This window comes from Alligator mississippiensis, chromosome 1 (genome assembly GCF_030867095.1).
Source record: "Alligator mississippiensis isolate rAllMis1 chromosome 1, rAllMis1, whole genome shotgun sequence".
NCBI lineage: Eukaryota > Metazoa > Chordata > Crocodylia > Alligatoridae > Alligator > Alligator mississippiensis.
The window spans coordinates 391275933-391303398 of record NC_081824.1 but is presented as its reverse complement, the minus strand read 5'-3'; the positions used below and the strand labels follow the sequence as shown (position 1 = coordinate 391303398).

The 27466-nt window shown below is 39.5% G+C and overlaps 1 protein-coding gene across 8 annotated transcripts in view; it reads right to left on the bottom strand.

Moving 5' to 3' along the window:
• DACH1 (dachshund family transcription factor 1) overlaps positions 1 to 27466 on the bottom strand; it is a 529445-nt gene that overhangs the window by 37434 nt on the left and 464545 nt on the right. For 6 of the 8 annotated variants that reach the window (XM_059721936.1, XM_059722019.1, XM_059721827.1 and 3 more), the window contains 3 exons: positions 17853 to 18000; positions 13318 to 13461; positions 12799 to 12867 (listed from right to left, as the gene is read on the bottom strand). In XM_059721936.1, coding sequence (XP_059577919.1) covers positions 12799 to 12867; positions 13318 to 13461; positions 17853 to 18000 — 361 coding nt within the window. Of the gene's footprint in view, positions 1 to 1057; positions 1552 to 9178; positions 9245 to 12798; positions 12868 to 13317; positions 13462 to 17852; positions 18001 to 27466 lie in introns of those variants that run through there. The other 2 variants (XM_059721974.1, XM_059721891.1) reach the window with 2 other exon arrangements.

The window sequence follows — 27466 nt, the reverse complement described above, 5'->3', positions numbered from 1 at the left end:
GGAGCTGCAGTTGGAGGTGAGGGGAACAGAACAGCCCTTCTGGGCCCAGCCAGCATGCAGTTTTCCCTCTCTTCCAGTGGCTCTTCCTCCTCCCAGTCCTGCCCCTGCTCCACTGCTTCAGGTGGTGGGGGCAGAGGGAAGCTTCACCCCAGCAGCTTCTGCCCAGCACATGGAGATCTGGCTTCAGCTGCCTTCTATCCACTCCACTCACCTACCCACCTGCTGGGGCTGCTTATTGCACTAGATGGACAGAGAAGATGTAAGGCATCCAGGAGCTGGAGCCAGAGCTCGATGTCCTGGGCAGAACATGCTGAGCTGAAGCTTCCCACTCGCTCATGCAGAACAGCATGGCAGGGGCAGAGGCAAGGCCAGGGGCAAGGACATGGGAAGAGGTGGCAGCAGCAGCAGCAGTGGCAGTGGCTTCTGGAGGAGAGGGAGTCAGAACAGCCACACAGGCCCCAGCCAGCATGCAACTTGTGGTGCAGCTGCAGCCATCGGGTGCTGTACAGGACAGGGGACATGGTGGTGGCTGCGGGTGCCTGATATAGGGGAGCCAGGAGCGATCTGGCTACACAGCTCCCATGGCCCCAACCTGAGATGCAGCCCACTGGGAAGGGCCTGGCCCCTCAGACCAGCCCAGGCTGACCCCTCTGCATCTACCCTCAGCAGCACCCACAGGCTGGCTCAGCTCAGCCCCACAGCCCATCCCTGAGCTGATGGCAAAGCCATGCCAGCTGGCTTTGGCCAAGCTCCCTGCCACATAAGCAATGAGCAGGGGGGAAAGCTGGGTAAACCCGGGCTTGGGTCCTAATGCCTGTGCCTAAGAGGGAAGACAGGGGAGTTTAATCGCCCTGTCTCAGCCCCCTACACCTGAGGTGCTGCCTGGGGTGGTGTCTGGCAAGGGCTGCTACCTCCCTCCCCCTTCATGCACACCCCAGCTGGGGTCCCTACAGGCCAAGGTGGGGGTTTAAACCCCACCCCAGTCATACTTAGCAGCCAGCCAGGGGCCCAGCCCTGACCCCCAGGTCAGCTTCCCTCCAGCCTTGTAGCTGCTGAGCACCCCCTGCCTAGCACCCCCTGCCTTCTATCCTGAGTCACTGCAAGCATGTACTTGCGTTTCCAGAATCAATAGTGAATATCTATTCACTTGCAAATTGGTTCAATCTATGAAGCTTAGACTAACCTGCAAAGATTGAATCAATTCAGGCTCATGCTTTTTGGATGTCTGTCCCTAGCCCAGTAGTTCAGTGCACATAAACTGCTTTCAAAATGGACAAAACTAGTTTAAGATAAACCTGGATATAGTATCAGACTGAATTGAATTAGATTAAATTGATTTATTGAACTTCTGTCCCAGATCCCTTCCAGATTCAAGTTAAGTCACAGTCCTCTAGCATCCTGGGATGCTTTGCACCTCCCCCACAAGCCCACCCCCTCACAGGTTGGGTAAGCTAGCCTTGGCCCAAGCTGTCTGATCCTGTCCAGCAGAGAGTCATGCTGTAGTGCTTCCTGGCTTCTGGCCTGGGCCACTCCAGGCATGTGGCTGCATTTCTGGAAAGAAAAAAATAATGTCTATTCGCTTGCTTATCAGTCAATCGATGCAGCTTGGACTAACCTGCAAAGATTGAATAGATTCAGCCTTGGGTTTTCTGATTGTCTGTACTTGGCCCTAGTTGCAAAGAGATTCCTACTGCCACACATTAGTTAGTTCAAATTACTGCACATAGACTAATGATGTTCTTTATAATGTCATTGTGGTGCATAGCACTGTGCAGCTGAAGAAGAAGAGCATGACCTTGATGTTAATTCAATGTGCTGTACACAAGAGGGAAAAGGTAGTTGAAATTTAAGGTAACAATTACAATGAAATGTAAGTGTTACATGTTTCTGAGGATCTTTACGAAAACTGAAAAAATAATAATGTGAACTAGACCATTTATAGGAGCTATGGGAATTAGGAGCTGAATTCAACTGAATGTGAATTAAATTTGGGTGCTCAGCCAAATTTTGGTGCTCCCAAAGTTTCCTAGCCTTTGATACTAAAATTGCATTTTTAACTATTATGTTTCAAGCACACAAGCAGGCTAGAAAAAAACACTCAAGACAACTGTTTCCTTTTGTCAGTCTGTTATAAAGAATACTCACTATGCCTTGACCTGCTATTCCATTACCAGGAAGTGTATTTTTCAGTGTTGGATGGATACAACCTGAAGCCTTTCTGCTCTGAATTTTTATCCTTCACATGAAGTTTTAACTGATGCCTAGTCTGATATATGCAACACTGGAATAACTGCTGAGCTCCAAAATCAAGGGTACATTTCTGTGAATAGTTCAAGTTCCAGAAGAAGCCATCCACTCTATCACCTTTTCACTTTATCAGAAACCCCTTGCATGTCTCCAAATTAGTCAGATTTTGTTTCCATAAACAGCAAATTATTCCCTGGGCAGCTATTCAATATATCTGGAAAAATAATCTCTTGCCTCCCAGGTTTCTAAAAGTTCTGTTTCCAGTTCCTGATTTTTTGTCTGTGCTGAAATAGTCTCTAACCCCCAGAGAGACTCAATACATTTTTACTAAAGGTTCAATTCAGAATGGTTCTCAGTCTAGCAATAGCAGATGAAAAATAAAAACTTACTTAGTAAGTATTACTCTGTAGATCATAACTGGATAAAGAAGTATCAGCTGAATTCCAAAGCAGAACTTTGGAGTGATTAGATATAGATATAGATACAGATGTGTGTGTGTGCATACACACAAGCACACGTGCCCCAGTATGTGCTATAAGCAGATGCAAAGGTGTAAATGCATACATATTTTTTGTGTGTCTGTAATTTATCAGTAACAGAAAAGGCAAGTAAAACTTGGGGGAAGAACTAAAAAACCTAAAAAGAAGAATCTGAATTTTCTTCTTCCTTCAGGGATTAACTGCTATTAAACTGTATGCACCATTATTAGTTTGTGTGGCACTATACACATAAATGACTTTGTTCTTGAAGAACTATAGGAGCATATGGTATTGCTCTTGGAGGGAAAGAGAAGGGAGAAACAGAGAGGAATGAAAACATCAATTCTAGAAACAACAGAAGCAGAACAAGAAGGAAGAATCATCGATGAAAGTGATGCAAAATCTGTAACAATCAGAATAGCAGGTGAATGGAGAAGATACTGGAGTCAAAGAAGATCAGAGGAGAGAGTCTTAAAGTATTTCAGTGCTGAAGGCACAGAATGACCAAGCATTACAATTGCAGGATCCTTAGATGTGGCTAACTAGTCCTGATGATTTTAGGTAGGCAGCATCAGTAGAATAAACACCACAGGTGATATCATAGAAGAAAGAGATCTAGGGAAGACCTGCAAGAAAAATATTGTTGTATTCTACTAGAAGAAACTAATAGATTAATGGGGTCTCCCAAGGAAAGTGAAAAACCTTGATCATTTAAAAACAGAATTAACAAATCTTTAGCTATTGTGGGAGCAATCCTGCAGGCAACATAGATTACCTATATTAATGCTGGTGATATTTTAATATTGATAATATTTTAACCACCAATAACTTCTTAGACATAAACGTATATTCATGCTGCACCTAAGTGGACTATAAAAATAATTTAAAAAACAAAATCTATGTGAATTAAGCTTTAGAGAATTTGGAACGGACTTATTGAACCTGGCTATGGAACAGTGATTCTGCCATCTTTTGAGGTGGTTCACTAATCTCAACAAAACATCAAGAAAATGGATCATGCATATAGTTACTCTTCCAACCTATAGGAGCTTTCGATATAACTAGTTCTATTTTGGAGTTTTTTTGAGAAACTGAAGAAAAAATAAATAATACTCAATAGTTTTTTGGTGTTGTTGTTTTCAATATATTGTAGTTTAAAACTGGGAGGATATGAGATCAAGAATATTTCTTCACTAAAGTAGATTGGATAGGGCACCTTAATGTTCAAAATCTTATCGTGGTCTAATTTGCTAAACTTAAAATATTACAGAAAGGTGAACTTTCCTGGCCAGTAGCCATAAATTTAGTATTAATGATGCCTAAAACTTCCCATAATAGAACATTTGCAAGTTGCTTGAAACTTTAAAATATTTTAATCATTTGAGTAAAATATCCCATGTAGTAGAATAACTAGGACGGGGAGAATGAGGCACCAGTCCCAGGTGCTGACTTGGAGGGGTGCCATTATGGCCCTCTCCCCCTCAGAAGGTTTATGCACAACAGGGTAACCCGGCTATAGGGACCAGGCAGGAGCTATTGTCCATAGCATATCTGTGGTGGAGGAGTATGCATGAGGCGAGTGGAATGAGCCCCCTTGGAGGCTTTGCCGTGAAAGGCATGGCCCTATGCTCAGAAGCATCTGGGGAGGTAGAGAGAGGGAGCAAACAGGATACCAGTAGTGGCCCTTGTACAGTCTGCACTTGTAGAGACCTTGTAGAGGCTGAGCTGCAGTCAAGACTGTGCCTCAGCTGCAGCAGCCTAATAAGATCACACTGCTACAGCAGGGGCCGGTAAGATTCTGTTCCTGCTCCCCCTTGCACCGTCCCTCCTGATCTCCAGTGGTCAGCATAATACCCACCACGACCTCTGCCCTGGGCATTGAAATATCTTGCTGCACCTCTGATTTTATGCCAGGCCCTCTTGCTTGCACAATTTTTTTTATGAGGAAAAAAAGGGCAGCACAGCCAACATGATTTAATGATTTCCTAAAAAGAAGCTCTGTTCTTTTTCTTGTTTAGCTATTTAAGTGAGTTTCTTTTGAACATCCATACCACCTTCAATGTTTGGAGGAAGGACCTGAAATTGGGAAAAAGGTAGCCTTTGTGTTGGAGATATCTTCTTTGCTAAGCAGTGGAAATCTCTCCAAATTTACCGTAAAAGCAGTTCACATGTATCACAACCCAAAGTTGTGAGTTTTTGTTTGTGTGTGCTTCGGCAACGCTAAATTATGTTCCCGCTAAATTGCAGCTTCCTTGCACGGTGGAGTTCTCTGCTGCAGAAGAGAACTCCAGTGCAACGGGGAATTTCCTGCCAAATTTGTAGCTTCTTTGCATGGTGCATTTCTTTTGCATCTTGGAGATGCACGGTGCAAAGGAGTTCCCGCCATTTGTATAAGAGTTCGTGCCACATTATTGGCCAACTCTAATATATGCATACGTGGCGGCTGGCGATTGGCTTGCTAGCCGTATAAAGAGCTTGTGTGGTTTCCGCCCAAGTTGGAGAGAAATCACTTGGGGAGAAATCACTTAAAGAGCGTGAAGATCTCTAAGCGCTGTGGATCCTCACGGACCCAACGCATTTCTTAAGCAGGCAACAGAGGTCTAAACAGCCTCTAGCCTCTCCCCGTCGCCGAGCGCAATCCTAGACGTATCCCTTTCCTATATACTCAATTTTCGAACCCGCGGAGCCTTAACAAGTCCGGGGCCAAAGAACCGAATTTGTCGTAGTCCTCCAACGAGGATTTAAGCAGAGCTGCACCTGGAAACTGTCCAGCCTACACCGCAACCATCTTGGGTGTAAGTAAATAATCTTTCAATCAACCATTACGCCTCTGTGACTAATTCTAGCCCGTGCGTGCCTTGCCACCGCACGGTCTCCTCTGACCCCGCGTGCCCGGGCTGCTGGCCACAGCCCGTGTGCGCAAAGACGGGCCCGGCTCGCCCCCGGCCCACACAACATGCTCTTGGTGGAAACTTGGATTTTAGCAGTAGAATCTTGAATAGAGCCTTTTACAGATCTTGGTGCTGATTATAATGTGCAGTCACCAACCTCACTATTCACACACAGAATTACATTAAAACACTATTAACATTGCAAAGTCAAACACTCAAATATTAGGAAATATTGTTAAGTAAGGCTCTCCATCAGTAAAAACAGGGGAAGAAGGAAGGCAGGCAGGCAGGCAGGCATTAGTATTTAGTTGGTCTAATAAAAGATATCACCTCTACCCAGAGAGTTTGTCTGCCTTTATGCTTAGATCAATATAGCTACAGCCAGGATCTCTGAAACATGGAAGATATTGCATTTTGCCATTTGAAATGGAAACTTCACAATGTGAAGAAGAAATAAGCCAAATTCAACAGCCTGGACTAAATATTAACATCAATTTTACGGCCCTCTACAGCCTGTCTGCCATCTGATAACCCTAGGTAACCAGCCTGCTTTTGTCTCTGCAACTCCTCTCCATTTGGACATTCTCACAGAACACCTTTCCAAAGACTGGCTTCTTTTATACCCAAGAGACTTCTGAACATCTTTAATTTCTCTTGCCATTCTCAATTTCTTTTTTTGCCTGAAGAATGACGTGTGTGTCCAAAAGCTTCCAAAGAACAACTTTTTTGCAACTATTTAGTTGGTCTAATAAAAGATATCACCTCTACTCAAAGAGTTCATCTCCTTCCTGAGCACTTTAAACTCTAACGGTGAAACTATACAACTTATTATTGTATGAGGCTTAGGTTTTATTATTATGAAATAAAGCATGAGTCCATATATTGAACAATCATGGTAAAACAAAATATTAATAATTATTCATTCAGTGAGCACCATCTCTCCAGTACCTTGATTGAGGAAAAAAGCTATGGAAAGAATAACACCTGATGATGTGAGCAAAGGACATGTCAATGAAATGATGCTATAATGCACTGTGTGTGGGAGGGGAGGAGGAAAAGAGGTGGGGCACAACCTTTTTGGCAAACATGCCACAAACTAAACCCTGCACCCTTTCCAAGTGCCACTCCAATCCCCTTCCCATATCCCATCTAAGCTCTGCTTTCTGCTCCCAGCCCTGTGTCCCTTGATCCATCTGCCACACTACTTTCTACCCCCACCCCAATATGCTGCATGCTGCAGACAGAGGTTTCTTGTACAGGTTGGCCACCTCTGTTATAATGTAAATATGCACTAGATGGTTGAAGGTGCCATGAAAGGGCAATGCTTAATTCTAGCATTTCAAAACTTTGGAGAGCTTGACTTTTTCTACCTTAGAAATAGTCTTTTATGACTCTTTATGACATAGCAGATATTGTAAACCAGTAATCAAGCTAAGGGGGATGAGCAGAGCACTAGCCCCAGGCACTGATTTGGAGGGCCCACACAAAATAGCAACTGCTACTGCTACCGGCAGTGGTGACCCACCCCTGCCACTGTCCAGGATGCAGAACTGCCCAGACAGATCTCCCCTGTAAAGAAATGGTGCACTTGGTTGCCTGCCTGTGGTATATATAAGAGCCAAAGATGAGGATAATATCTTTTAGGTTTCTTTCACTACTTTAAGTAGAATAGGTCTGTCAACTACACACCTTTCAAACACAAGTATTTTGTGAAGGATTACAACAAACTGAGATGATTCTACGTGTCTACTTGCCTAATAATCAGGGCTCCTGGTTTTCTCTGGTAAAAAAAAAAAAATACCCAATTTTCAGATTAAAAAAGTAACCCCAAATCCAAATGTTTCCATGATTCAAATGAAACACCACATATATATCTATATATTAGTGGTGTTTCATTTTAATGATGGAAACATGTGGATTTGGGGTTACTTTTTTAATCTGAAAACTGGATTGTTTTTTGTTACCAGAGAAAACCAGGATTCCTGCTAATAATAGTGTTTCAAACCAGCTGAGATTAAAAAAAATTCCCACAACATCTTCAGTCAAGTGACTGAGGATTTATCTAAGCAATACCACTTATTGCTAAAGGCAGCTGCAAGTAGATCTCTTGCCCTAAATCTCTGCCCCGTACTTAAACAGCAAAATGCATATTAAGTACATACGATATGCAAAGTTAAATCCCAACTTCCTCACCACTTGGTAAGCACCCCCAGTAGCTAATTCTCTGAGTGACTAAGGCATATGCTAGGTTGCAGCTGCCCGCTCTCTTTCCACTGCTCACTAGTCTAGGTCTATGAGGGTGATAGACACTTCGTTTGATTCTTTGGAATGGAAAGAGGACCACTGAGAAGTGCAGAGACAGAGCAGGATAGACGCTTCAAGTAAACCCATCTCTCAATCCTAGCACAGGATAGCTTTCCTTCTGACATAAGACGAGAGCATGAGTAGCAACTTCACCCCCATTCCCACAACCTATGAAAATCAAACTGCAGATAAATTGGAGGACTGAGTTAGAGAGGGAGGAAGGGGAGGGGAGAGAGCAGTTTGCTAGCACAAGCTAAAAAAAGTGTAGGATCAGTCTTCAGGGTGGTAGTGAAGGGACTTGAAGTATGTTTGTTTGTATGGAGGTAAAACATTGCCCTGCTGGGACACAAAGTGGGCACAGCATTAGTTAGGTGCAAAACAAGGAAATGGAAAATGAAGTCTAGATTGGTGATCAGATGAGGACTTTGAGCATGCAAGGCATCAGGAGATGGATTAATGGAAGAAAGGCGTGACTGAAAAACTAAGATGTGGAAAAAAACCTGAGGGTGAACAGAGGCAGAAGACAGATTTGGGGAATGGAGCACATGTTTGAAAAGCACTGAGCATTCAAACTGAAAATTCATTGGTGAGACTAGGGTCAGCAAGAAGAGGGACTGCTGCCAGAGTAGTGACTGTGCTGCCTTTGTGAGGCATGAAAGTTGGACATAGGATGCATGGCATGTTGCAACTAGAAATGAAGAGTGTGGACTGGGAGAAAACTATAAACTGAATAGTCAGTACAGAATCAGAAATGTATGGAGAATGCACAAAAAAAAATGTCAGTTTTGGTAGTAGATGGAAAGAACAACATACAGGAAAGCTTTGGGTGAATGGACAAAAAATGGAAATAGTTTGGGAGTAGGAAGACAGAAAGAAGTATTGATGTGAGCAGAATAGAGAGATAATAGGAAACAAATCAGAAAATGTGGATCCAGAACATATACATAATGCACAATAGAAAGGGTGTGAAAAGGCTGTGTGTGAATGGGTTGGGAGCAGAGGAAAAGCCTCGATGATATAAAATAGAAAATGAGAAATGTGTTGGTGAAGAGAGGGAGAAAAACTTACACACAGAAATAGAAGGTTATTTGTAGAAAGAGACCAACAGAGAGAGAAGAAAAACAAATGGAGTGAAGAGAAGGTTTTGTAAGGAAGGATAAAAAAATAAGGAGTAGGTACTTGTAATTGGTGTATTGTTCAACAGAAGTCCTGATAGCAAAACAGTATATAAACGTCAAACATTTGTTTGCATGGTACCTTGTGGTGTGGAATGAGGGGTCTTGGGAGACCTGGCTGGGAGCTAGGCATGGGCACCTAAGGAACCTATAATATGTATGGAGAAGAGGATACTCTGCTTTATTATTTTTAAAACAGAACAAAAATTAAAACAAGAAATAATCTGTATTAAACCAGTGTTCACACCAGTTGTTAAGAATGTTTTAATGTATTTTTGTGTTAGGAAAAGTATGAACATGTTGAGGCCCATGGATTTTAATATATCTTTATTGGTGTCTTAACTTTTAAGGATATCTCAGCAACTTGAAATCTAGCCAGCAGTGAAAAATGAATGAAAAAGGCATTTCAAGAGCTCTTGGTCTTCTCCGCCAATTTTAATGGTGCATGCTCTTTTTTCCCCAAATATCCTTTCCCCCCTATTTTTAATAGCTTCTCATTAATAGCTTCTCACCCAGTTGTTGTATTAAAGACCCATATAAAGTCAAGTGTACAGTTGACTCAATACACCTTTAAATGCAATTTTTATGTCAACAGCATTCTTTAACTAACACAATTATCCATCAACTTATTCTGGAACAGTTGATAATTTTGATAGTTGATACATCATTTTTGGTTTAAATTCTTGGCCTAAAATTATTTAAATGAAGGCAATTATACTCAGTATTTCACAATTCATATTCTTTTTTCTTGTCTCTCCACCGAATCATGCCACTTCCTTGCCTTCTGCTTGCCTAACTATACACCTGGATAGCATATTCAATATCAAAATTACAAATGATTGCTGATAAAGGCAACTGTACTATCCATGCACTAATATGTGCATAGCCCAAAGGAATAAGATTTGCCCTAGTAAATGTATTACCATGATGTTAAAAACCAAGACATTTCCAGCAAATTTTCCACATACAAAAAACTAGAACTCTTGGTTCCAAAATGATACCTTTCAGTTGGTCTAATAAAAGGTATCATTTTGGAACCAAGAGTTCTAGTTTTTTGTATGTCTTTTTGTCTCAGATCAAGACGGCTACCAAGTACACCCCTGGAACAAATTTTCTAGTAACTATCAATCTGAAAAAGATGTTAACTCATTTTAATTCAGCCAGCGTAGGTCAATCTTGGGAATACAGAGCTAAAATTCTGGCAGGAATGCTGGTTGCTTTCTTATGAAGGTTTGTTCTTTGCTATCCAGACGTGAACACATCTAAGTTTGGCTGATTGATAAACCTTTCCTATTGTTCAGTTTTTAGATGCTTAGGAGAGACTTGATAGAGTTTAACACCTAAACTTTCTGAAAATTCCACCTACATTTAGCACATTCCATCCTGGGGGCTTCAGAGCCTAAGGATTTTTTCTCATAGTTGCTCCTCCCAGCTACTACAAGCCACTGTAGGTGCTGACAGAAGTGATGGTTTGTCACACAATTGGGCTCCTGAAGTGCTTGATAGCTGTGCCTTTACAGAAGTGCACAGCTGCAGAGTGCTTTAACAGTGCCTGATCACACAACATTCTGAAACCTCATTACATGAGACTTCAGATGAAGGCACTCCAAAGCAGAGTGCCTTTGTTAACTTGTGTCAGTGCGCACTGTAAGCAGGGCCAGGCTGATGTAGTCCAGCCCTGCCTCCGATGCTGTCTACAAAACGGGAGGAGGAGAAGGGAGGGGAGGGAGTTTCATTTGGGGTTTGCCCAGCCTGAGCTGGAGGGTGGAGCAGATGGACTGGAGCCCTCCCACCTGAGTTACAGCAGGGAGCGCGCATCTGTCAGTGCCCCATGGTGTTGAGTTTCATACTGTTCTCAACATATGTCCTGATGAAATGTTGAGGAAGCATGGGCTTAACTTGGAATATTTTTGTCAGACAGAAAAGGACTGTGCTCCAAGAATGAACCAGAAATGCATGGTTAATGAGCATATTACCTCTAGGATTTTGGCCTCATATGTTACAGAAAGTGGAATGTGTGTAGCGAAAGTAGGTACGTAAGGAATTGCTGGAGGAGAGAGTATCACTTCAATGGTTAAACAAAGATAAAAGTTGCCCTGAAGCTAGTAAGAATTATATCTTACTATAAAGTGCTAAAAAAGTTCAAGTAGCCTGAGAAACTAGAACCTAATCATCTCAAACTGGACTTCTAAAATCAGTCTATACTTTTGACCTTAATCTTTTTGCCTCATTTTCTCAACTCTAAAATGAGGACAATACCAGCTCCTCACCTTATAAGACGTGTTATAAGGAAAATTAATTTACGTATGTAAAGTATTCAAATAAAGTCGGAATGAGTATGTTAGAAGATTGAATTTTTCTCCAGGGTAGGCCTTGAATAATATACAATAGTGAAGAAGGTATGAAGACATATTTGGGTAAGATACTAGGTAACTGTTCATTAAATGAGCACTGTCCATCCCAAATACTAAATAAGGCAAGGGTTTTAAGAAAAATATAATATGCAAATAAGAAGTACAAAAATTATATACAAATAAAATAATAAAACACAAGATACATACATAGGGGCCAAATTAAATTTGCACTGGCAACTAATTCTGGCATTTCCTAAATTTTGAATGCTTGACTCTGCAACCATAGCTATCTTTAAATGTAGTTTTTTACATGTAATGTACATGTATATTATGGTAAGGACTATTTGTCTTCTTTGTATTTATTTAGACAGGTTTAATAAGTTTGAAGCGTGTTGACTTTTGAATATATTGCCACTGCCTCCTTTGTGGTATGCCAGTAACAACTCTTTAGGAGTTAGGAAAAGTGATTAAATAACACACAAAAGATGTCAAATGATACCGTTAAGATGATTGACTTTAAAATGCAAAATAAAGTCAATTGAGAGCGATTACTGGAGCTAATCATTTTAGGCTTGCCTTTGAAAAATGCATCTTCATTTACAATTGAAAACAAATGCTGTTTTTGCTGTTTAGTATTCATGTAGGTAGAGTTAGCCTGTTGACTACAGAAGACATTATAACAAAAATGCTATCTTCAAAATGTATTTTTTACTAATTTCCTGGTGTTTGTAATATATATATTTAGCTCCACAGAGGAAGTAATATGGCTCCCTTTAGTATTCCAAGTATAAATTTACTCAGCAGATTTGGTTTATTGAAATGTAAATAATGGGATATGGAACATTTGGCAAATGAAAAATCCAAGAGGGGTATAAACAGTTTTATTTATCGTTCATGTTTCAAGTCATTTATTGAAACACACCTTGCAGTAACAGCCACTGAGTATTAGCTATGAAGTTCTCATCATGGCTTGAATAGTATCTAACAGGTCAAGCTATTTGTATGTTTAATAGGTTCACAGTGTTTCAAATGTACCTCAAGAAACAACGTCTTAGGTTACATTCAGAAAAAAAGTACATTCAGTATGCCTACGATTCAGTTCAACATTGTTTCAAATTAATTATTCCTCTTTAATTGCTTTATATAAACAGAAATGACCTATTAATTTAAAGAAAATCTATCAGCACAGAATGAATTCTCTCTTATAAACAAGCAAGATGAACTTGACCTTGTTTGAACTTGTTTTGATGTGGCCCAGATGGTAGGCTACATGCTTGAATAGCAGGCTAGAGCAGAGGAAAAACTCATATAGCAAGATCTAGATTTATAGCCGTTTGCAAATTCCTACCTTGTATTGTCCTTTCAGCATCTGTTCTGCCCCCGCTGCGGTCAGCTTCTATCTCTGGGGTCAGAGAGTCTAGAAGCACAGAAAGGTATGACTGACACATATTTCATTCAATTCTTATAGCCCTTTTTACAACCTGTTACGCCAATGCTGAATTACAATACAATCAACCTTTGTCACTTTTTTAAATGTTGAACAATGACTGGAGGCCAAGACAATCTTTTTTTGTAGACTATAGGAAGATTAATGAGCAATAGATTTTTAAGCGGGGGGGGGGAGGAGGGATCCCCAAAAATTAACTTCTCAGGCCAATAATGTAAAGTTTTTCTAGTTTCATTTGAATTAAATAATTTGTGCGTGTATTATATAAAATGGGATCACAATGAATTGAGAAGTATCATCAAAAGGAGCAAAAAAAGAAAACATTTCTGTTACAGAAGAAAAATACTTTTCATCAATACAATCAACTCCGTCTGGCACTTAAACTTGAGGTTAACAACACACAGGCAAAAAGTGGCTTACCATTTAGGACCCTGAGACTATCCGTTGAAGTTGCCTGTTTCAGTGTCTGTTCTGCTTGTTCCCGGCGCTTAGTCTCAAATTCAAGTGCTTCCTGCAATTTCCTCTTTGCTTTCTTTTCTTTCTTTAACCTTTTCTGAATTATTGCTGGGAAAAAGAATATCAGTACAGTCAAGTTTAGTTCTACTTATGGGTTTCTGAAATGATACATCTGCAATATTTCATATTCTCTGAAACATTGTCCATATGTAGTTAGGACATGCTTCCACTGCTTTAAAGGATTCTCTTATAAATATGGGCAAAGATGTATGAAGTCCAAAATTCCACAACCATGGATCTGGTCATCAATTTTACCTTTTGCATTATCTCACATGAATATTCTCATCTCTTCCAGTTTTGTTTTCGGTTGTCTTGTTCTTCCAGAAATAAGTCCACGTGAGCAGACAGCTGGTGTGTGCTCAGTGACAAGTTATCCTCTGCTTGCCTGTTTGCCTCTCTCCCACAAGGGGGAGTTGTAACTGTTTGCAGTATCCCTACTCCACCTGGGTGCTACACCTCAGGCCTGCTAAAGAGGAGGCTCAGAAAAGCAGATATGAGAATAGGAATTTGCAGTGTGATATCCTTTACTCTTCAGCCTAAGACACCAGCCTCTGTAGAGTTTCTGCATTTCCAGCCATGTTACTGCTGCCTTCCCCATTTTTCCTCATGGTGCCCACTCTCCTTCCCAATTTACATTTCTTTAACCAAATCTTATTAGTTGTGCTCTTTTTTTATTCTGTCTCCTTTCCCCTCCACTGATTCACTCACATTCTTTATCAAGCCAGAAGGAGGTGTATAACATAAATCTCTCTCTAAATCCTGCAACAAAACTACCTGAACTTTGCAGCAACAACAGTGCTGGAGCACCTGTCAGACTAGACATCAGACTGCTGTCTAAAATGTATGGAAAAATATACAAACAAATTAGGTGTGCTAAAAAATTAAATGTCCTGGTTCCAATCTAACAAGCCTTCCATCTACACACAATGACCTGCTTTAACTAGAGTTCTGCTTGCAAAGAGCTTGCAGGACCAGGACAAAAATGGAGCACACGGGTGACACTTATTTGGACAGAATTCAATATAAATCCTCATTTCTATATGCTGTCAATGTGCTTCTCCAGACCTTACAGCCATAGATTGTATGACTTTTGTCTCATGGAGATTAAAGAGCCTTATTGCAGAATTTAGATCCCTGATGCAGTGAAGTAGCATTTTAGGAGTAGCATTCTGGGATTCATGTAGGGGTTTGGACCCCTGAGATCCCTTCCAATCCTATGATTCTTTGAAAGTAATGTGAACAGACCTTTGTAAATCACGGCAAGTCAAAGTAAACTGCTAAAGAACATGTGAGCATGTTTCCCTCCCCCTGACCTAAGAGTTCCTTCCTCAGTTTTCCATCATTATTGTTCATGTAACATGGGTCTTTCACACCTTCTTATTTCCACCAATAACCCATTCTCTGTAAAGCCTACTACAATTCAAATGACCAAATAAGAGGAAATGCTGTTGAAAAGTGAAAGCCATTTTTAAAGCCATATTCTAAGAGCAAGGCATTCTCTGGATAATCCAGTGCATTTTGTGTCTGAACAATTCTCTCTGCATGGCACTTAAATTCTTTGGGCCTAAGACATGGATTAATTCATTCTGCATAGTACCAACCCCACTATGTATTGGTATACACTATTGATGCATCAGTAAATTAGTAAATAAGAGTAAATTTATCATCTTCTACAAATTATAAATTAAATGCATCTTGAGTCACTTCAATGTTTTTCATGATAAGTACTTTGCAACTGACTTTAATAAATGTGAAGCAAACATATGTTGCTTTTTGAATTAAAATGTCATCATGGCTGACACTTTGTAGATGTGACTATGGCAGTCAGAATTAGCAAACCCTTACTGTGTAGCTGCCCACAAAAAAAAAAATATTATCCTGTTTTTACTACCTGAACACCAGTCACTAATTGGAAGACATGCATATTGGAAGGAAAAGGTACAGTAAATTAGATAAAGAAAAAAAAATTGTGTAGTAAATACAGTGGCAGTTAATTGATGTTGTCTAAAATGCCTGAAATATTCAGATAAACATATACTAAACAAACTGAAATTTCTGCTGAATTTATATGACCTATTATGGGTAGCTATTTGGATTGGTTACCTAAAACTGGATTTATATAAAGGAATACAAGCTGTTTGTGAAGAACATATGTTTATGTTCCAAGTTTTAAGTGTATTGCTAGAAGTCTCAAACATATTCATAGTGAGTCACATCCTGAGAATGATCTTACAGGCCTTCTTTCCCTTGCACTAATGCTTCCATTAATGTTTGTGCAGAGTCCTTTTGGAAATGATTGCTTCCATGGAAAATGATCATTAGAATAGCATGCAGGAATTTTTAAACTCCCTTCTAGCAAGAAATGTGTTCTTAAAATAATCGCACCTTTCCACTTTATTCTTTTCACCGCCTTGATTCTGTTTATCTTCAAGCATAGCCCATCACCTATCATCTTTTTATAGAAAGGTGGCCTCAATGGGAGGCAACTGCCATCATTGTTTTACTTTATCACGTGTACCACTTTTAGTGCCAAAACTCAAACCTCCTTGCCCTAACTGTCCTACCAGCTGTAATGTCATCATTAGTGGTACAAATCAGAAAGACACGATGTGCAGCACTGATGATACAACAGCCAACTACCTCAGTATCCCACAGAAAAACAGGGATTATCAAGTGATCCTCTTCAGTCTGTAATCTTAACCCCTCTGCTGGACCTCAGTTTGCTTGTCTGTGAAACAGGCATACTACCCAATGCGTTGTGAGCATGTTGCGAAGCATGGAATTGTGCAGTACTGTAAATAATACTTGAAATCCTCCAGGAAATTGTTTATAAGGTATTATTGGTATAATCATACTAAATTAAATAGGTCAGGTATAGTTTTAGTGAAGATTCAGTGTACAAGTGTGGGAATTATTAATAGTTATTAAGTTTAATGATTCATTCTCATCTGTTTAAAAGGTAGTGTGAGAGTCATGTAGCTGTGGTGATCAAGAAATTATGTGAGAGGCAAGGATCTCTTAGGGTGATATCTTTTAATGGACCAACTATGTAGTTGGGATGTAGTTAGACAAGTTTTTATGTCTTGCAGCTGAAAGCTGCTTTAACTATCCCAACTACACAGTTGGTCCAATAAAAGATATCAGCCTCAGAAATCCTTGCCTCTGTTTAAAAGGGAAATTTATAGTGTAACAGTCATGCCCTCTAGTGGGTAGAGGCATTAAATAGGGTTATAGTGCTACTCAATAATGTAACCCTACTCAGGGTATAACACTACTGATTATGAATCCAAGTGTCCTCATTTCAAGCTTCTACACAGACATTTCTTGCTTAGCTATTTTGTCAAACACGTAAACTACCCTAAGAACAGAATTATACATCTAGCATGCCAAAAATATAGATGACTTGTCATGATCCATGTTGAACATCCTGTGAGCACAAGAAGTTAACTGCCCCATACAATGTAATTAAATAACACAATGCAATGATAAATGCAGAAAAAGAGAGTAGTAAACCTAGAAGAATACTCTCAAAATGCAAACAGTTCATGAAAAATCATTTTTAAGTGCCTGACTTTTATAGTTATTGTTTACAATGTCAAATAAAAGAGCTAAAATGAAATTGAAAAAAGCATCTGATGCATGCATATCCTTTACAGTGGTTTAAAGTCAGCACCTGAATTGCTGTTCCTTTTACCTTAATTCAGATTCATAGCAAGTCGTTCTATGAACAAGTAGGTAGCCTACTATAGATAAACTAAAAGATTCACTATTCAATATTGTTATATCTTATTACCTCTGGGTTGCCCAAAACTGTGTCTCTTATGAGATGCTTACAATATTAGATAGTTTAGTACTCATAAAGTTCAAATTGTTGTTGTTATCCTATAATAAAGAATAAGACAATAATATTAATAATATTAACTTTGACTTTATGAATGCTGAACTGTCTCATCTCCTAAATATTATTCCTATTGTTGTTATTATCTATTCACATAAAAAACAAAATAATGATGCTAAAAATTAGTGATGATAAACAAAAATTAATAAAGGCTGAGTTAGGATTAACGAAATGCACCTCCTGCTAAAAGCCAAAATTGGTCAAAGTTTGGTTTTATATCCAACAACATGATTTCATACTTTTGAATGTGTTATGAATAAGTATATGCCTGTCTTTACCTCTTCATGACATGTTATATCAAAAGAGCTTCCAGCAAAAAGCTGAGAAAAGGGAAGGTCTGGGTTCAAATCCTGCTCGCTTATTATGCAGAATCAGGCAAGCTACTAACTTCCTAGATTGCAGTCAGTGTGGCTATAAAATGAGGTAGAAAGAAGGGTTCTATTCAAAACCAGATGTTGCATCAGAAATGAGCTTTCCTGGGTAAATACATTACAAAGAGGTTATGTGTGCTTACAAAACAGTCTAAGTGTTTGTGAAATACCTCTGTTCTTCTGTTCCACAGCCAACTGTTTTTCAAGAGTTTCCCTCAGTTCTCGTTCCCTGAACAACTCCATCTTCAGCTCTGTCTTTTCCAGTTGGACTTGTTTCTCTTGAGCTCTGGCATTGTCTATGGCAACCTTTAATAGGCCCTGTTCAAAAATAAAGTTGAACAGTGTAATGTTGGGGAATGTAAAACAGCTGACATAATAAATAACTGCTGTTGTTCTTCCTTGATTAGACATGTGAGATTTTACAAATGAAATAATCCTGTTACCAGGTCACTGTTACATGGGGTCACATATCAGCCTAATAAGCCTTCCTATTACCATTTTTTTATACTGAAACACATTTTAACAGGTGGACAAGCTAGCTGAAAAAACACATAGGGTAAAGTTTTCAAAAAGAAAAACTCCACTCAGGCTTCATTTGTGCTTACAATGTATGCAAAAAAGTTGCAGGGCTTGACCTCTCTGAGACAGGAAAGCACAACAGTATCACCCTGTACAAATGAGGGCTTCTGCATCTAAGGAGGAAGTTTGTCCCCAAGTGAAAACAAGTGATGGTTTCAATATTGCCCATTTTTCAGTTTTCCTCTGAAGGACAGCTTTAATTTTCATTGTGAGCTCCCTATGACCCTGGCTAGTGGGGACAGCATTGTTCTTCTTCTTCTTCTAATTAGTATTATTATTATTGGGTGCATACAGCCATTCACCACAGCTGGTCTACATTCATGATACTTAAAGTCATATGAATGGAGACAGGGAGTGGCATGTACAGGCATTCACTGCCCCAGGAGCCACATGGGGAAACTAGTGTAAATAATTTGGAGTGGGAGGAGACACAGGATCGGGAGGGAGGGGAGTAGAAGGTCCAGGGTGAGGGTTGATGGGTCTGGTGGGGGTTGGTGGGATTGGGGGGCTTAAGGGTCTGCAGGGGGGGCTGTCCATCTGGGGATGGGGGCCTTGGGGGCTAAAAATAACCTGGTCATGGTTGAGGGGGTAGAAAGAACACAGCTGTGTTGAGCAGCTGGGCCTTCCCAGCCCCAGCACTGCACTCCAAATGTATGTAGGCATTCGAAAGATTGGGTTAACCCATTCCCAGTTTACGTTAGTTTACCTCCTCAGGTGAACTAACTTAGATCTGGCCCACTATTTCAGGGGGGGGATCTAAATCCCTGTGAGCCAGATTGCAACTCCTGGGGCAGCCATGATGCCTCTCAGTGAAACTGCAACTCCTGTCTGGCTCAAACTCTATGGCCTCTCTCTTTAGTTCACTCACCTGCCATGCCTTGATCTTATTATCAAACAGTGTTTAGGGAAGGCTACCAACAGGCCTCAGTGTGAACCTCAAAACTTCTAGTTTTCCCCTGGGTCTCATTCCAGTCCTCCATCCTAACAGGTCACTCCTGGCTTGACTAGGCCCCTCTAGGGCACCTGTAGCCTTAGGAACAAATTGTATGGCTCCTTTCCCTCCCCTACACCATGCCCCAAGCCTCACAGGTGTTACAATTATGTTGTTACCTCTGTTGGGGCCTTGGCTTCCCCAGCCTCCGTCCCGTTCAATCTCACCAGACCCATTTGCATAGGCTCACTATGCCAGGCATGGCATGAAGGCACTAGCTTCACTCTTATCACTCTCTGGGTCCCTCGCCTTTGTCCACCAGGCCCCTAACCCACTAGGGCTGTGCTCTTCCAGCACTGGGCTCCTGGCCCCTATCTCATTGTGCCCTTCCCAGACACTGAGCTCCTGGCCCCTGTCTCAGTGTGCACCTCTTGGGAAGTGAGTCTCTGTGACCCCCATCTTACTGTGCCCCTCTTGGGCAGTGGGTCCCTTCACCCTGCCCCCCCATTTGTTCGGTAGCCTTTTACTGCACCTCACTGGGCTCAATACTAGCTCAGTCCTTGAGCACAGCCCTGGCAAGGGCTCCAGGCACTTCTGTGCCTCACAGGCACTAAAGGGACCTCCAAAACCACCCCTTATAGTCCCAGTCCAAACCACCAGTATAAACAGCAACATAAATATAAGCCCCTGGGCTATAACATAATAGTAACAATGGAAACAGTACTCTGCCCCTTTAAGAGGGAAAACATTTATCCCTGATATAGCCTGCCTCCTTGCCAAGGTAACTTGTGAGCTCCCGGGGCCTCACTACTCCTATAGGCAGTACACAGACAGTCAGGTATCCCTGGGTATCTCTCCTGGGCAGGAGCTGCTTCCCCTAGCAGCTGCCAGGAAGAGACTCCTCTGCCAGCCCCAGCCTTGGTCTTATACGATCTCAGGGTATTGCCTATATCCAGTCAGCTGACCGCTTACAGGTGGCTGCTAACTGCCTCATTTGCTCTGTTGCCCTGGCAGCTGGTGCACCCTGCCTGCCCTGCAGCACTCGCTGCCTGGGCTGTCTTTATCTTAAAATAACAAAGAACCTGGCCTCTCTGTTACACCCTGTGAACATCTGCACAGATGGACATTTAGATCAACCTAACCCTAGTTATGTCAATCCAAATGTAATGGCTGTATGTACTCATTATTAGTGGTGGTGGTGGCATCATGTTTTTATTGTGTCCTTATAAACCACAAATGAGATCAGAGTCTCTTTCTGAAAAGCACATAGACACATAGTCAAAAAGATTCCTATGCTCCCTGCATTGAAGTTGAGACCCTATGGCAGAAGACAAGCTACAAGTACTTCACCTTCTCTTGACAAAAAAGATGGAAGTGTTTCTCAGTATCACATTGAATTTATGCTCAAGAAAATAGAAAGAACCCAAAATGGCCAATAGTCTGATAGGTATGCAGCTGGTATGTACCTGGCTAGGTGCATGGAAGGGAATTTGGGTTCAAGATCTCCTATGTCTGATGTGAAGTAGGGTCTTAAATCTGGATCTTCCATATGCCAAGGGACTAATTAGAAGATGGGTAATATGGAAGAAAGTCTCCGGTTGAAGCTGTTCTCCTTTGCATAAATAATTACACTTCAGTAGAACAGATTTCTTAATCTGACTTTCTTCATATCCCTGGTGAATGCTTTGACAACTGGGCTATAGAATTAGTCCCTCCCTTTGTCCCAGTGAATATTTATTATTTATTTATACAAAGTGAAACAGCTCCACAAGACAAACTGAAAAATAAAGACAGAGACAGACTTTAAGCTTGGTGGCTAAGCACTCACATGGATTGAATGAAGAATCAAGTCCCTCCTGGAATGAATATTTAATTTGGTATAAAAAGTCTGAAAACAACTATGACAGGACAGCTTGAAAGAAATTGCCCCAAAATAGTCAGTATCATGGATGCTCAAGACAGTATCTGGGATGCTCAGATAAATGAAAAAGTTTAGATTCAAATTGCTGCTTCTAATCTGGCAGCATGAAGAATTGAGACAATGCCATGTTCTTGGTGGTGTCCTGCCACCATGTTACTATATATTCTGAGATGCAGGGTGATCTCTTTCCAGTCCTGGTTTCCAATGGAAAACTGTTAATGTCTCAATGAGTTACTGAAAAAAGAATGAAATATTGGAAATATTTGCAGAAAGGGAAAACAGGTGCCCACCAAGCTCTCCTTTTCATGTCTCTTCTTCTAGCATTACTATTTTCAAGGTCTACCAAACCACTTCCTCCAGACTCCTTATTAAGAATCCTTTTAAGAATCTATCATATCTTTTTAGTGGTTTTCATTCCCTTTCATACTCAACATTTTGCTTCAATCTTCTCTAATTCAGGGTTCTATCCTTCACAATGCTAGCACACTCAAAGCAAAAGGAGTGATACTTCTGTTGTATTTAGGACTGGTGAAGCACCACCTGGAGTACTGGTGTGTAATGTTGGGCACTACACTTCAAGTAAGACATGGAAAAACTAGAAAGAGTACAGAAGAAAACAACAAAAATGATTAGAGGTCTAGAAAACATGACATATACAACATGGTTGGAAGAACTGGGATTATTTAGTCTGAGAAATGGAAGACAGAAGATGGGACAGCTCTCTTCAGATACCTGAAGGCTGCTTATAAAGAAGATGGTGATGAACTATTCTCCATAGCTGTAGGGGAATGGACAAGGAAATTGCAATGATGAAAATTTAGGTTGGCTATGATGAAGGACTTTCTAAATATGAAAGTGATTAAGCACTGGAATAGGTTATCTAGAGAGGTTCTGGAATCTCATACTTTCAAAGCTTTTAAGAGCAGGTTGGACACAATTGTCTGGAATGGTTTAAAAAGGAATGATCCTGTTTTGAGCAGAAGCTGGACTTAAGTAACTAAAGTCCCTTTCATCCATATTTTTCTACAATTCTGTATTTCATAAAAATAGTTTAAAAGTTGTGATAATCCTCATGAAAAGACGGAAAAACTATTTAAAATATTTATAAAGAAAGTCATGTTTCCATTAAGAAACCTGGACAGAACTTTATGGGGCTAAACATAAAATCATACATACATGTTCAGAACCAAGAACAACTTAAAGTTTAAAAAAAAAATCCTTTTGTGGAGTATTTTTACGTTTTAATGAAAATCTGTACTTTCTCCAATATTTTTTCTTAAAAGAAATCTATTTATTTAGATCCTCACAATCATTTTTCATATACAGGACACTTCTAAACTAATGACAATTTTAAAACGGTGGACTAAAATGTGGGTTTTTCTTCTATTATGTTATCCTCTTCTGATAGTACTTAACATCAAGAAGATTCTAATCTCCCTTTTTTTCTCTGACCAGAAGATGTGGATAACCCAAATCACTCATAAATCCAAATCAGAAAAAGCCATATAAAAAGTCTCCCTGATGCAAAATAAATTAGCCCAGAATTTCTAAGCTGCAAACTGCCCTCCCCCGCATTCTGACAATCCATCTTGTTTAACAATAAAATCGAGCTGCTAAGGCAACTGCCATCTTTACTCAATTCAGCAACATTCATGTACATGTTTCTTCTTCATCAGGAACAAACAATTAGTAACAAATGAAAGAGATCATTACATCAAGTGCCCTTTTAGATCACCCCAATTAAAACTTTAGTTTAGCTGTATTTTAATTCTAAGATACCAAATTCTAATTTTCTGCTCTGATTGCTCTTGTTGACTTATCTTTGAAAGATGTACTCTCAGTGCAAAGCCTAGAGATTATTTAGCAAGACGCCAATGTTGGCACCACTTAATGTGTTGATTGGTTGTATTATCAGTAGCAGTTTAAAATAAATTACTATTAAACTATTATTGTCCTTGGCTGACAAAACACAATATTTTGGTGTTCTTTAAATATGAAACAATCATTATGAATAAATATGGAAGAAATGCTGAACTGCAACACCAATGTGTGTAATTTTATATTAGGAACCTCTGCAAAGTATGAAGTTGTTAAAAGCATATTAAATTTCTATTGAATTTCTACACCATACCTCCTCCCCCAACCCTTTCTTTTTTTATACTTGCTCCTAACATCACTAATGGTAATACATTACCTATTGCTGCTGATTATGTCTGAAAAATATTAGCTTTTTGGAGCCAAGACCCACTAGGGACTACTTATAAGCTATACAAAATTAAGTTTCATTTTTAGAAGTTAAATCAGTGCACATCAGTAGGCGTCCAATGTGGGGAAAAAAATCTGCGGTAGAGCCAAACTGATGTATATGCAAAAGTGCTGCTGCTGCCAATGACAGCTCTAATGCAAAAATACTGGAAACATTCAATATCTGCCTTCAATACAACAGGGGGCTGGGAAAAAAACAACTAAAGAGTCAGCATTTAAAAATCATCAGTACACCTCAGAACAAGCAGCAGTAATAGTCATTTCAAGTTGTATGAAATTCTATGACTTCTACCAGTTGATCATCTGCAAAAGATTACACAAAATAGAGTATGTCCAACTTGTATTTGCTATGGATAGTCCTCTAAACTGATATTAAATCAATATGCTGCCAATGACAATGAAAATCAGTGCAACAGAGGACATTAACAAAAACAAAATATTTCCCTGTAGGGAAGGTCAGTTTTTGTGGGGGCTGGATAATAATAATTGTAATAAACATGCTCAGGATCCAGATCTGTTTGTAATACAGTATAGCTCTCTCTATGATAACCTGGGCCAGGCTTTCAGTGCAGAATGTAATTCTCCCCCTTTATACTACTATTAACAATATTTTTTAACTTACATTTAATGCTAAAATGTTAAATAGTCACATAAAAGCTCCTGTTTCCTTAGATATTTATTTATTTCCAGTTATAAATTCTTCAAGAGAAATTTTCTTACAAAAGGATCATTTTTTCCTTCTCATATTACTATAACTCAAGTAACTTAAGTACAGGGTAGACTATAGATCCCATTGGAAATTAGACTAACATTATACTTGGCCACAAGGCCAGGATCATCCTTTACTATTTTTAGAAAGTACCAAGGCTGAAACTGACAAAAATAAATGATATGACTCATTAAAGTATATATTTAAAGTATATATTTTTGGTAGAAAGTGGAAAATACAAAGAAGTTCCTTTTCTCTATACTCAGGCCTACTGCATGTTCTATGGACCAGAATCTAAGGAATAAATATAAAGCAATTACACTAAAATACAATTAAGACAGTTTACTAGATCACAGAAAATATAAAGAATAGAGTGCATGCTTTAGCTTAACTTGTGCCATTGAGAAGAAAGGTATATGTGTCCCTGTGACACTTACTGAGTTGCTTTAATGCAGCTGAAGCTGGGTGAACTATTAGAATTCACTTAAAGATTTTTGTTCCTTCTTAGTTTACAAATTTTTAACTTTACAAATTTATTCATTATTAAAAAAATTATCCAATGAATGATTCACAAAATGTATATCGACCTGTAGATTACTTGCTAACTCTTCTCCACAACTAATGTTTTGAATATGCTATTCATAATTGATTACTCCCTCTGTTGAATAAGTAACCCAAGAAACATTGTGTTTCTGTATTCTTCCAACAGATGACTCTTGAAAGAGCTTTTTTAAATACCTCCAATATGAATACATCAGCAAATGCACACTTGCACAGGTATATATGATATTCCCTTCCCATTAACATCCTTATGAAACCAGAAAAGAAAGAAACCTTTACTGTCCTGAATTAAACCACAGGGCAAACACTGCTGAAGCAAAACTGCAGATTTTGTTTGTGTTAATACCTGCAAGTATTTTTCTGTAGTATTCACTCATATCTAAGTGCAGTGCAGAAAACTTCCAACTCTAAAATGATTCATTTTTTTTTCTTTATTTTAAAATAAACTTAGTTGTAAACTTCTTTGGATTGCTCTTTTAATTATATATGGATATGGTGCTTAAAAAAATCTGCTCGTATTTAAAAGGACTCAGTAACAAAATACTACAGTGCCAGCAATCAAAATATGATTCTAAATATGAGGGTGCCACTTATTGGGCTAAAGACAGAAATTACACATAAACCAGTATAAGTGATTGGACACTGCTTCAAATCTGTAACACAACAAAAGTTCAGAGTATATAAACTGCTTTCAAAATGAACAAAATGAGTTTAAGATGAACCTGGATGGATGTAATATTAAACTTAACTGATTTAGGTTAAACCAGTTTATTGAACTTCTGTCCCAGATTACCTCCAGATTTAAGTTAACTCGCAGTCTCCCAGCATCCCAGGATGCTGTGTACCTCCCTGCACCCCCCCCCCGCCCTTGCAGGGTGGGTGGGTGGGCTAGCCTTGGCCCAAGCTGTCTGCTCCAGCCAAGTAGGGAGGCATGCTTAAGCATCCCCCAACTTCTGGCCTGGGCCACTGCAGGCATGTAGCTGCATTTCCAGAATCAAAAGTGAATGTCTGTTCACTTGTTTATCTGTTCTATCTATGCAGCTTAGATTAACCCGTGAAGACTGAATCGATTCAGCCTTGGGCTTTTTCACTATTTGTACTTAGCCTTGATATTGATGGTAGAGAGACAGCCTGAACAATAAGGTCCTAAAATTTAAAGTTGCCTTACTGCTACTACAGAATATTGCAATGAGCCATTAATGTACTGTATTTCAGGGTAGTGATTCTGAACCAGGGTGCCACAGTACCTGAGGGTGCCTTGAGATCCTCTCAAGTGTGCTATGAGGTGCCACACAATGTTAACAGTGTAAGGTTTAAAACATGGTTCACAAAATAAAACCAGAGATTTCAAAAAGAAATCCATAGTTTTTGGTCCTTCTGAGTTCTTTGCAAAAGAAGAATGACTCTACTTTTATTTTGTAGGTAAAAAAAGACGGAAAACTAAGAGCTATCATGTTCCAATGGGTGCCTTGAGTCTATTTAGGGATAGCTTGAGCCTAAAAAGTTTAAGAATCACTGATTTAAGATAATACTGTAGTAGCCAATGGCTCAATGGCAGAATACTATAGTATTTTATGGAGAAGAAAAAAAGTAATATACATGGAGAAGAGGACCCACGTATCACTTAACTGCACCTGTTTAGCAAAAAATACTTCCTAGTCCCTTTTCATTATTAAGTCCCCATACCCCTGCCCAAATAGAAGCAGCTCTTCCTTGGTCAGGCTCCTTTACCTATGCATTTCTGCAGTGCCTAGAACAAAGTGATATTTTATTATTTATTTTATGAGAGTTGTTTATTATTTGCATTACCACACTACTGTGTCAGAATTATGACTCAACTGTTCTCATTGCTAAATGAACACATGCAAACTTAGCATATATGCATCTAATAAGAAAATTGTAATGTTAACTACTTTACAGATACAAAATAAAAATATGAATATAAAACTAAACATTTTATTTTTGTTTCCATAAGTGCTGTGAAAGAACTAACAAAAATAAACCCTAGATTTAATAAGAAAGAAAGAAACCACACTGCAGGCTAAGAAAGACAGGGAAAAGTCTACAAACTTCAGCAGTTGCTTTGATAAGCAGGCCTACCTTACACTGCTTTACAACTGGAACGATACTACTTCACAACAGCTGAGACTTTAACCCTATCTCTTTAAATATAATATTGAAGACCTGAGTTTATTTTCATAGCATTTAAGTCTTTGCCTAAAGTATCTGAAGAACAGTAATCACTAGGCAAGCAGATTTACCACTATTGTGTATAGGGTTATTTGCTAAGCATGGGTTTTAAACAGAAATAGATTATTGACAGTGGTTTTCAAAAAAAGAAAATCAGCTTTTCTACACAGGTAGCAAGCTGATTAGTTTTTAAATGGTACCCTAATAGTGTGTTTGCACAGAGTAGACAGGGAAGAAACTTCTTGGAGGATAGGATACTGCTTGGAAAGCATCCTTTACCACTGGGTGCATGTGAGAGATTTCCACTCATTCATGGAAACCATATAAAAAGCACTGATCAAATCCAGAAGAAGTCTTGTCCAGCTTGGTTAAGCTGATAGGCTGTCTGCATAATATGGGAACTCAAAGTAAAAAGCAGGAAAGCAGTATACTACAATTAGAAAAGACATGAACATTTGTATGGGTATTATGGCCTTTTATTTTTAACCAGTTCACCAAAGGTGAGAACAGGAATAGATGCCTAGGAGAGTTGTGGACTCTCTATCACTGGAGGTGTTCAAGAGGAGGTTGGACAACCACTGGTTAGGGACGATCTAGGTGTAGCAATGCCTATGTTTTATCATGGGTA